The following is a 12,076-nucleotide window of genomic DNA, read 5'->3' as shown; positions in this document are numbered from 1 at the left end:
CCAAACTTTTGGAATGTACTGTATATGATGAAAATGTAGCTTTGGTCACAATAAATTACATTTTAAAATATATTCAAATAGAAAACAGTTATTTTAAATAGTACAAATATTTACTGTTTTGGAGTACTTTGGAGAAAATTATTTTTTAAAATATTTCTATACCAACCCTGCAACCTATAGGTTTAAAGTGCTCATTGCATGGCTTTCTATAAAATAAATATAATATATATGCAAAAAATCTTCCCTCTCATGAATTACAATGTATTTTCCCTGGCTTCCCTACATTATTATTAATTTTAATAAAATGTGCTCAAAAATTCCAGCTCCAGCAATATTTATAGCTAAATTATAAATGGCACAATACAAAATCCGTTTGAGGCCTGAAAAAAATTATTTATCTAAATCATTACAGAAGAAAAGATACTATTAAACATTCTTTTTATTATACTGCACAAATATTTCAAAATAACATTTGAATGCCCACTTGTAGTTTCACACAACAGTTTCTGATGTGACAGACGACAGGAAGGAAGTGTTTTTGTTGATAAGTTATAAGTCTCAAAAGCCTTTCTGTCTGGGCAGCTAGTAATCAAATGGTAACAATGTAATTTTCAATGAATGGCATATATGTAACCAATATTACATAATTCATTTATCTTTTTAAAACATGCTTAAATCAAACATTACTCTCTCCTTTGCTCTTATTCACATTTGTAACAATTTTAAATTAATATAACTTTAACTTTTGCATTTTTCATGAACTACAGTGTTCCAACAAACACTTGCATTAGCATTGTCTTCAAACAAAAATCTATAAAACACGATCAAACGCCTTCAAATGGACATTCAGATCCTTTCCACTGTGTTTACATAATCAGGTATGTAAAAGTCAGGCCTATACACAGTGTGTCTATCCATCATCCAAGTGCTTTTATTTTATTTGGTATGGTCCTGAACCCACTGGCACAGCCGGAGACAGTAAGCAGGAGGACTAACTGTGGAGAATGTTTGTCGTGGGTGTCTCAGTCTTTTCCACAGATGCTCAAGCCTCTTTTTGAAACCATAAACAGTGAAGATGTCAATTATCCCAATGAAGTAACGCTGCTCTGGTCCATCAATGACATGAAGTGGGTTCTTAAAGTTGGGCAGGAGTCTTCGGTTCTGGGCTTGAAACGTTTGTAGATCGGCTGACTCTGCTCCTACCCTACTGGTCTGCTCAATTTGGTCTTCCTCAGGACTTACGATGTCCGTTCCACCATTTCCACTGTGCATTTCTGTGATGTGACACTGTGTTGAAGCACAATTTAATTCTGAGGAGAGGAGTGTGGAATCTTCCTCTGCCACCACCCCGGGAACAGTTGGCGAAGTGGCATGTGTGGGACTGGATGATGGATTTACTGACCTAACAGCCAGTCAGAGAGGAACATAGAACAGAACAAAGAATATTAACAAACTAAATGATTACTGTGCGATAAAAATGTGTGGCTGTTGCTGGTTTCTGGGTTGAAGCTCTGTTTTTCTGCAGCAGATTATTTCACCTGAACTTTCCGTGCTGTTAAAGCTATAGTTCACCCAAACTTTTTTTTTTAATCATACATCATTTACTAACCCCCATGTCCTTCCAAACTCATGACATTGGAACACAAAAAGAGATGCTTTGCAGAATGTTCATGCCGCTCTTCTCCACACAGTAAAAGTGGATGGGGACCAAAAACTGTCGGTCTCTAAAAAAGCACTTTGATGGAATAGTTCACCCCAAAATTAAAACTTTGTCATTAATTACTTACCCTCATGTCGTTCCAAACCTGTCCTTCGTTAACTTTCGGAACACAAATTAATATATTTTTGATGAAATCCTGCATCAGCAGCCCAACACGCATCTGTTGTGTTACTCTTGTGAACATGTGAAGAAATTGTTGAATAAAGTTGTTATTTTTGTTTTCTTTGTGCACAAAAAGTATTCTCATAGCTTCATAGTTATGGTTGAACCATTATTTTAACGATGTCCTTACTACCTTTCTGGGCTTTGAATGTATCAGATGTGTGGCTGTCTATGGAAGATCAGAAGGCTCTTGGATTTTATCAAAAATATCTTAATTTGTGTTCCCAAGATTGCCGGTCTTGCAGGTTTGGAATGACATGAGGGTGAGTAATTAATGATTTTTCATTTTTTAGGTGAACTATGCCTTTTAAATTAGCCAATACTCAAGGCTTTTTTTTGTTCACTGAAAAGCCTGACATATTGAAAAGAGCAGCTTGGACATTCTACTTCTGAAAAAAATAAAGTCATACAGGTTTTAAAAGACATGAGAATACGTAAAAATGAAACAGATTTTCAACACTTTTTGGGTGAACCTTTAATTTAAATGATGGATAAATGCAGTATATGAGATGACGTTCAATAAATAATGGAATGGTGGTAGCAAGGACACGCATGGTTATTATTATAGCTAAGTCGTTTAGTCTTTGTTATTTCTTTGAGACATTACTTTGAAAATGACATTGAAGCTAGATATGATAGCTACATGCCTGCCTGCCAATGGCCGTTTGGAGAAGAAATAGTAGGAAAACACTTTTTAGGACAATATAATACTGGCATCTCCTTTAAGAAAGTTTCCATTCAATATAAATAACCATGTGAAGTGTTTTAAGAAGTGCTCACACCTCGGCTGTTTGCGGTCATTTATGAAATTGAATGAAACATAATAACACTAACTTCCCTTAAGTAATAACAAGAAACGATGTACTTTTGTGGAGATTTCAGGTTATTTTTATCTTAATACCACAGTGTACACAAGCAGACCTTTATTAAAACATCTTTGTAAGTGTCTATGATTGTTTGTGGATGGCTATATGCATGATATACTAAACGTTTTCTCACTTTTTGGCGCGCATGATGAGTGTTGCGAAAGAGTGACTCTGGCTGAGTTCATCATGGTGCAGGGGCTGATGGGCCAGCAGGAAGCTGTAGTCCAACACATTGAGCGTCTGCAGAAAGGCAGTGTCAATTTCCACCTGACGCACGAGCCAAGGACGCTGCTGATCTGTCATACAAACAAGGAGCCATAGAACTGAACATAGTGTTGCAGATGAAGTCTAAATATCCTCATTCACCTACAAAGAACTGAGCTTACCTAACTGAATGTATTGTCCTTCAAAATTAAGATCCTTCAAGACAACAATGATCTGACTGCCTTCAGGGGCCGGGTCCGTCCACCGGCTCACCTCACAGCCTTTTATATCATACCTTGAACATTGAGAGAAAAGGGTGAATGTAAAACTAGGGGGAAGAGTAATTGAGAAGGATCATTATTCTTACCATTAGCACAAGCCAAAAGTAACAGCTAAAAGGCAAAGCAATTTAATGACCAATAATTGCAAGGCTGTCAAGATGACATCTTCTGAGGTGTACTCTCACATATGTGAAGGCGAGATGAGAAACATTAAATATTTATATGATTGATAATGGACAAATCGATAACACTTTACCGTTTCCATTTATAACATGCAGTGAGTCTTACCTTGCCGTGATTCTGTCATCAGGGTAAAAGACACTTTGCATCACAATAAAGTACTTCTGCACACAAAAAACAGTAGAGTTTTATGACATGTACTATATCTTTAGGGTTCATAAAAGAAAAATTTTAACAAGAAATTGAAGATGTTAAATGACATAACTACCATCCTCTGATGTGCAATTTTGATCCTGTGAACACCTGCCCATGAATAAAGCATGACATTGGATGCAATAGAGATAAGCATTCATGGTTTTAAGGCTTCTTGTGTAAATCATCATGAATTTCATCTTCAAATTGATGGATAAGAAAATATTTGTCGAAAAAGTAATGTTAATTTAATAGACTCCTGGTTCTCACCTAAAAATTTGACGAGTAGAGAGTGTGGATACTTCTCCAGATGTTCCATGTAGATTCTCAAGTTAGACAAGAGAAATCGCACTTCTCTTTTACTCTGTGTCTTTAAGAAAAACCGCTTGTCATTACTAAACAGAGGACAGAGAAATATGTTAAAGGACATTTGGTTTCATATCAAACAAACATATTGGTATTATAAAGTTTACTTACAGATATGTACAGTATCTGATATATGGGCTATAGTTGGAAACATCTTACAAAAAAAGTCTTTTTCCAAAAAACTTTTATGTATGGAAATTTTATAATATGCAAGCTACACATTTCTAGTAATTGTGCTGTTCTCATCTTATATTTTTATAAAGTTGTGGAATATTTGTCCTCTCCACAAATTTGTCACTACCAAAACACAGTGATATATAATTTAATTTGAAAGGTTATATTGACCTATTAAGATTTTGCTTCCATCTACATTGTAAACATATTTTTGCTATTTTATTATTTTATTTTAAAGGTAAATCTAAATATTTCAATTGTAATTTATGAGATTTGTTGCATTTTGAATTCATTTTCAACAAAAAGATCAACAAAAAGTTGATCATACAAATTTGTGTTTGACAAATAAAATGAATCCCATGTTTCGGTAGTGACTGCACATTTTTGGTACTGACAGTAATGCTTTGGTAGCAACCACATAACATTACAGAATTTTAACTTGCATACTAAAACACTACTAAAAGATACTAAAATACAAAAAAATTGCAGAACTGTACTAAAATTTTGTTTATTTCCCTCAAATAAAGGATTATTTGTTCCCTTTTGTCACTACTGAAACAATGTTTCCATTGTGACTGTTTCGATGGTGACAATTTTAGTCAGTACATGGTTACAGTACATGGTCCGAACAGTGTTACACATATAAAAACTAAATGTTATGGAATAACTCCCAAAAAAGTGTGCTTAATTGTAGAAAAAAGGTGTTTGGTAGTGACATTTCTTAAAGTTACACACATTAACCTCATTTTACCTCATTTACCACATTTAAGAGAGAGAGAGAGAGACACATGAATATTTCCTGATCATAAATTTAGGGGTGTAGTTAAAATCAGTGTCAGCCAATGGACTAAAACAAACATGGTTTCGGTGGGGACATGAAAAATGCAGGACATTTTTTTACATAAACGTTCATAATTTAATTTAAAAAAAAAAAAATATATATATATATATATACTTCATTATTTAATGTGAACAATGGAAAAAAATTGAAAAATTATTTCAACACCCTTTTCTTAAGTTTAAATTTAGGGGTTAGGGTTCGGGGCAGCCACCTCCCAATTGAAAGTACCTAATAAATAATGACTTTATATATATTAAGCTTACTGCTATGTTAAATATTATTGTGGGTTTCAAAAGATAATAGAAGGATCTTAGTAAACATCTTTAAATACTTAAATGCTTTTTAAATGTTTGTTGTTGTTGTTGTTGTTGCTGTGGGACATCAGTTTGCACCAATTCTGTAAAATGGCCCATATACTACTATACTGTTCCAAAGTTTGGTCAGTGAGATATTTTTAAGCTTTTAAATAATTATCTCACCAAGGCATTTATATGATCAGAAATAAGTGAAGACTGTGAAATATTTTCATAATTTAAAAAAAAATGTTTTCTATCTTAATATATTTCAAAATGTAATGAATTTCTGTAGGGCAAGCTGAATTAGCCATTAGTCTTCAGTGTCACATGATCCTTCAGAAATGATTCTAATATGCTGATTTCCTGCTTAAGAAATATTTTATGTTGAAAACAGTTGTGTTGCTTAATATTTCCGTGGAAACCATGATACTTTTTCTTTAGATTCTTTGATAAAAAGCCCAAAATAGTTTTGGCAACAATGTACAAAAGTATTCACTATCCTTTCTGATCAATTTAATCCATCCTTGCTGAATAAAAATATATATTAAACAAATAATATGGTGCAAAAATCTCTTTAAACTGCAGTACGCTCCTTTTTATACACACCATATTGAAGTGATTTCTCTCTTTTTTTTAAGAGTGGTCTGTTTCCTCCTCCTTATACTGTGCCTAGTGCATATGCTCCTGCATGTGAAGCATTCGTGCTGACTCACGTTAGGAAGAAGTCTGCTTTGCTCTTGGAATTGCTGATGAATTGCAGGTAGCTGCCTTCGGAAGAGAGAGAGTGCTGATATTCCTTCTCCGTCATCCCCAGAGAGCGCCGCAGACTGGCAAACACCGGCCCAGCGTACGTCTCCATCCTGAAGTCCTTCACACAGTCACAAACACAACAGAAGAGATTTAGTCGAAATATCTTACATATGAATCAAACATAACAAGCACTTCCTTAACAATTGCTTAGTCATTACATCACGGTACAGCAAAAAAGCTAAAGTTATAGTAAGCAGCATTTGTTTTTTCCCTTAACATACCTTGTGGATTTGAGTAACCTCAAGACTATAGTCATCCTCAGACAGCTCATCCTAAAAAAAACACAAAATATTTGATCAATAATGAAAAGTACTCATAGTTGATTATATGCTTTGCAGGTAATGTTTTTCTTTTTGTTGTTTAAGTGTGTGAGAGAGATAGTTGCAAAAGAGCTTTGGCCCCTAGACAACAGGCAGCACATTCATGCATCATACTGCTGCATAAGCAGGACTGGATTCAATAGAATCAGGAGTCTGCAACATCATCTATGTGTGTGTTTGTTAGTGAACAAGCACATGACCATGAGTGCAACAACCACACTACAAAATAGGTTGAGTAGTTAATAATCAGGGGATGTGTTTGCTTCATAGACAAGTTTGTGTGGCTAACTGAAAATAGCAATAGAAATCAAGTTTTGATTTAGATTTTTTTTCTTATTTTAATTGATTTTTATTTTTCTAAAACAATATTGATTCTTAAAACCCAAGAATCAATTAGTCTAGCATGTTTTAATGAATGGTACATTGTAGCATGTTTCCCATACAATAAATTGAAATAAGCTTTGTTATTTGTTACTTATGATATAAAACTCAGATTTTAAATTTTTGTCGTAGTTGTTCATGACTCTCTTGTCTGTCCTGAACAGTTATACTGCCTGCTGTTCTTCAGAAAAATCCTTCAGGTTCCACAAATTCTTTAGTTTTCCAGCATTGTTTCCGTATTTAAACCCTTTCCAACAATGACTGTATGATTTTGAGATCCATCTTTGCACACTTAGGGACTCATATGCAACTATTACAAAAAGTTCAAACGCTCACTGATGCTCCAGAAGGAAAAAACAATGCATTACGAGCCAAGGGGTGAAAACTTTTGAACAGAATGAAGATGTGTACATATTTCTTATTTTGACTAAATCACTTTTTTTTTCATTTACTACTGCCCCTTCAGAAGCTACAGAAGATACTTAAATGTTTCCTAGAAAACAAAATAAGTTAAATTTACCCTGATCTTCAAATTCAAAAAGTTTTCACCCCCTGGCCCATCCATCCATCATTTTTTTTTCTTCTGAAGCATCAGTGAGTATTTGGGGATTCGGATCGGTGCATCCCTAGTATCAACACAGTATTAAGAATCAAGTGTATGTAAACTTTTGAATGGGGTCATTTTTATAAATTCAACTATTATTTTCTCTTGTGGTCTATATGTAAACGTTTTTTTTATGTGAAATATCTTATTATACTAAATAAAAAATAACTTGCATTATGTATGATCCCTCTTACTTTGGTAAACTGTGTAGATTTTGCAGATTCTGCAAGGTGTACTGTGTGTAAACTTTTGACCTCAACTATATATTTTTTTTCCTTAAGAAAATTTGCCATGTACTCTACCTGATGTATATCCAAAATAAGCGAGAAAATAAAAATCCAATTTGACTTAAATCGAATCGCAAAATAGTGAATTGTATTGTGAAATTTGTGTCAAAACCCAGCCCTACTATATTCACAAAATAGCAGGAGATTGATTATCTTACTGCTGTTTTTTTTCACAAAAACTATATTTTATTTTACCAATTTCATTAATTACTGAAGTTCCCCGACATGTACAGTAAACAGTTATTTCATCACAGCTTCCACATCTTACTGATAGCATCCAAGACCAGAACACTCCAATTCTAAAAATGTAGTCAGGGATGCCAAATGGGAGAGTCCATGTCTTGTCCTAGTTTGCTGAAGGCATCAGTGAATGCCACATTCACTGTGATTTCAATATTCTATCATCTCAATGAGAAAATTGATTTATGAAAAGAATTGCTAATGGTACATGAATAATCTATGAAACATCACTAATGTGACAAGCCTACAGTATGTGGCAAAAATGACTCATGCACATACAGTACCACATTCAGAGAATCCATTTTAATACACTAAAGGTTATTTTACTAATGTCCTTTACCAAACTGCAAACGACATTGTCTCTTTTTCATGCTTTTAGAAAGCCACTGATTTCTGCTTTAACATTTCTGCCTTCTCTCATGGCGCTACCATGCACTGAGGACTTTTGCATTGTTTGAATTCTGTCCCTCCTCCCCAACGCATGCAGTACAATGGTGTTTGTTACCGAAACACTTGGTTATTCTTCCACACCCTCTGCTCTGTAACTCGAGCAAATTACTAGGATAAAAAACAGCTCTAATCAAGTTAAACATTGTAATATGTTGCCCTTTCACTGCCACAAACACACAGTCTCCATGGAAAGATCGGACTAAATATGGTCCTCTCTATGGAGCGTGCCCTCATACTAATTAATGGTAAATGGAACATGCCTGTCTCCTTGGAGGTCTTTGATCATGCCAAAGCTATTGTCTCTCTCACCTTTTATTTCAATATGCACTTCAACAATAAAAATGTAATGTGAGCTGAACTGAACTTTTTATTTCCTTGTGATTCGATTTCAGTTTTGTTTTCATAATTCCAAACCTGTTTGATTACGATGATCTGTGACTTCTGATAAATCTTTTTCAGATTTGTTGATATTATTTTAAGTGGTGTGACTAGTGTTAACACTAGTTAATATTAGTGTTGAACAGACCAGTTTGAGGGGGAAACAATATAAAAAGAATACAAAAAAGGCTAGATTTTCTTGGTAAAACTTCATAATAGCTTTGTAAATAGACATAAATTTAAATACGTATGTACATATAAGAAATGGCATCAGTGTTTTACTTTTTTAATGGCATATCTCATAACTATCATAACTATCTTCTCCCTACACTCTTAAGAATAAAGGCTCCAAAGAGGTGTTTTTACGATTATACCATAGAAGAGCCATTTTTGGTTCCCCAAAGATCCTTTCAGTAAACAGTTCTTAAATGAACCATTTTGAAGAACATTTGAAAAATCTTTAAGACCCTTTTCTGCATTTGAAAGGTTCCATGGACGTTCGAGGTTCTTAATGGAGCTATCGATCCCCATAAAGAACATTTATTTTTAAGAGTGTAGGAGTTCACAAACTAATCAAACCGCTTTAACTGAATCTTTTCTCATTGCAATTATCCCTTAAGATGGAAGAAGTGATATTCAATAGGGACTGGATGAGGTATAGGTTCATCAACATGAGTATACTCACAGGTAAAGGGTTGTCAATGGTGTTTTGCACAGCGGCACACAGCCCTTCCTTCATCATACAGGTGAGACTGTAAAACTCATGCTGCTGGTCGATCTCAAACAGACCCAGAAGTTTCCATTGCTGCCTCAGTCTTCCCCACCGTCTCCTCTTCACTGTGCGACCTTGTCGGCTCACACCGGGCCCTGACATCTCCATCTACAACATACAACAGACATGCACTTATATATAGAACACCAACAAAGTTTTAGTAGAAACCACATATGAGACATGGGTTAGGTTAGGGTTAACATCAAATTTTCATTTTTAGGTGAACTATCCCTTTAGTAACCCTTGATTAGCAGTAAATGCACCATCATGGGAGAGCAGAGCACTCGCAGCAGGTCATAGCACAAATCTGACATGCCATCAGCAGCAATAAATGCACTGCTCTTTTAAGACACCAGTGTGTTGTTTGCAACATGAGGAAATCATAGTCGCAAACAATTTTGGCTCACAGTTCAGCCAGTGTACATTTAGTTTGTCCTCCCAAGTGTCATGCACCTAAATTATTTTTTCAGCACTGTACACTGAGTGCTAAAGACAATTCAGACATAGGTTTGTTTTCAGTGATCAATTCAATTTTTCAGTACCAGTCTTCAGCCTTTCTCCTCTTTAAATGCAGACTGGGACTTAAAAATACCTCTGTCATCAGATCCCTATATGAACTGCAGATTTAAGAGAAAGCCAAACTAATGTAGCCTATATTTTGTAATATTCTGAATCAGACAAGGTCAGTATGAACACAAACTAACACATTAAAACAGGAAGAGCTAACATTAGTCGTACTGTCAGGGGAACTTGAGTTTACCTTCATTTCGACAAAAATAGCAGAAACAAGGACTTTCTGTCTAATAAAAAAAAAACATATTGTGCACGTACCTCAGTGCGATTCATTGCGGGTCCTCTAATACATGTCCTCGTCCGTCCGTCAGGTCGTGGATGGGAAGATCAGCGCATTCTGTCTGTCCTCGTGTGACATGACACGGCCAGTGTGTGGATGAGCAGCTCGAGTCTCTCATCAGAACGAGCGCGACTGCAGCGGCCCATCCCACACCATCATACACCACAAACACATTCACTGGCGCTCTGTGCTTAGTTACGGAAAACACGGACCACAACGACCAATAGCTAAATATGCGGACAAAAACAACCAAAACTATAAGTATTGATAATAGACTGATATTTTACATGTACAACCTTTGACTTATGTTTTACACGTAGTACATTCTCTCTCTCAATTCATATCATTTATATGCACTGCCGTTCAAAAGTTTGAGATCATTAAGATTTTTAATGGAGCGTCTTATGCTCATCAAGGCTGTATTTATTCGATACAAAATACAGAAAAATCAGTGTTGCAACTGTTGTACTGCTTAATATATATATATATATATATATATATATATATATATATATATATATATATATATATATATATATATATATTTGAACTTGTGATACTTTTTTCTTTGATGAATTAAAAATAAAAAACAGCATTTATTCAAAATAGAAATCTTTTCTAACAATACAAATTTTGACTATCATTTTTTATTAAACACATCCTTGCTGATAAAACTAATAATCACTTTAAGTACTGATCTCAAACTTTTGAATAGTAGTGTATATTTCACCACAAAATGTCTATTTTGAACTTATCAAAGAATCCTGAAAAAGGTATCACAGGTAACAACAAATATGTGACCCTGGGCCACAAAACCAGTCATAAGGTTAAATTTGAGAAAAAACATCACATGAGATATATACATCACATGAAAGCTCAATAAATAAGCTTTCTATTGATGTATGGTTTGTTAGGATAGGACAATATTTGGCCGAGATACATCTATTTGAAAATCTGAAATCTAAGGGTGCAAAAAATCAAAATACTGAGAAAATCACCTTTAAAGTTGTCCAAATTAAGTTCTTAGCAATGCATATTACTAATCAAAAATTACATTTGGATAGGTTTACAGTAGGAATTTTACAAAAAATCTTCATGGAACATGATCTTTACTTAATTGCCTAATGATTTTTGACATAAAAGAAAAATCAATAATTTTGACCCATACTATGTATTTTTGGCTATTGCTACAAATATACCCCAGCGACTTAAGACTGGTTTTGTGGTCCAGGGTCACATATTAGGCAGCACAACTATTTCCAACACTGATAATAAATCAGCATATTAGAATGATTTTTGAAGGATCATGTGACAAAGATTGGAGTAATGGCTGATGGAAATTCAGTGCTGTTTCACAGGAATATTTTTAAAAAATGTATGAAATTAGAAAACCAGTATTAGAAATTGCAATATTGTTTCTGTATTTTTGATCGAATAAACACAGCCTGGATGAGCATAAGATACATTAAAAAACAACAAAAATCTTACTGATCCCCACGAAAAACTGGAGCAGCGATGCTGAAAATTCAGTTTTGATTCACAGGAATAAATACAATTTTAAAGCATATTAAAATAGAAAACTTATTTTAAATTGCTATAATATTTAACAAAATTACCTTTTTTTTTACAGCCTTAATGAGCATAATAAAACTTATTTTAAAAGAAAACAATAAAAATCTTACTGATCCAAACATCATCT

General features: G+C 34.3%; 1 protein-coding gene across 1 annotated transcript; it reads right to left on the bottom strand.

Moving 5' to 3' along the window:
* Positions 1 to 421: 421 nt before the first annotated feature.
* pip5kl1 (phosphatidylinositol-4-phosphate 5-kinase-like 1) lies at positions 422 to 10,492 on the bottom strand. Its single transcript, XM_073840966.1, has 10 exons — positions 10,356 to 10,492; positions 9,438 to 9,632; positions 6,314 to 6,364; positions 5,996 to 6,150; positions 3,876 to 4,000; positions 3,682 to 3,716; positions 3,522 to 3,577; positions 3,135 to 3,247; positions 2,882 to 3,044; positions 422 to 1,402 (listed from the first exon to the last, which is right to left on the bottom strand). Exons 1-10 carry the CDS (start codon positions 10,368 to 10,370, stop codon positions 937 to 939), a joined length of 1,374 nt encoding a protein of 457 aa, XP_073697067.1. The 5' UTR covers positions 10,371 to 10,492; the 3' UTR covers positions 422 to 936.
* Between the last annotated feature and the right edge of the window lie 1,584 nt (positions 10,493 to 12,076).

The sequence above is a fragment of the Garra rufa genome, chromosome 5 (genome assembly GCF_049309525.1).
Source record: "Garra rufa chromosome 5, GarRuf1.0, whole genome shotgun sequence".
Classification (NCBI taxonomy): domain Eukaryota; kingdom Metazoa; phylum Chordata; class Actinopteri; order Cypriniformes; family Cyprinidae; genus Garra; species Garra rufa.
Note: the sequence above shows the minus strand (reverse complement) of the source record. Positions and strands in the feature narration are given on the sequence as shown.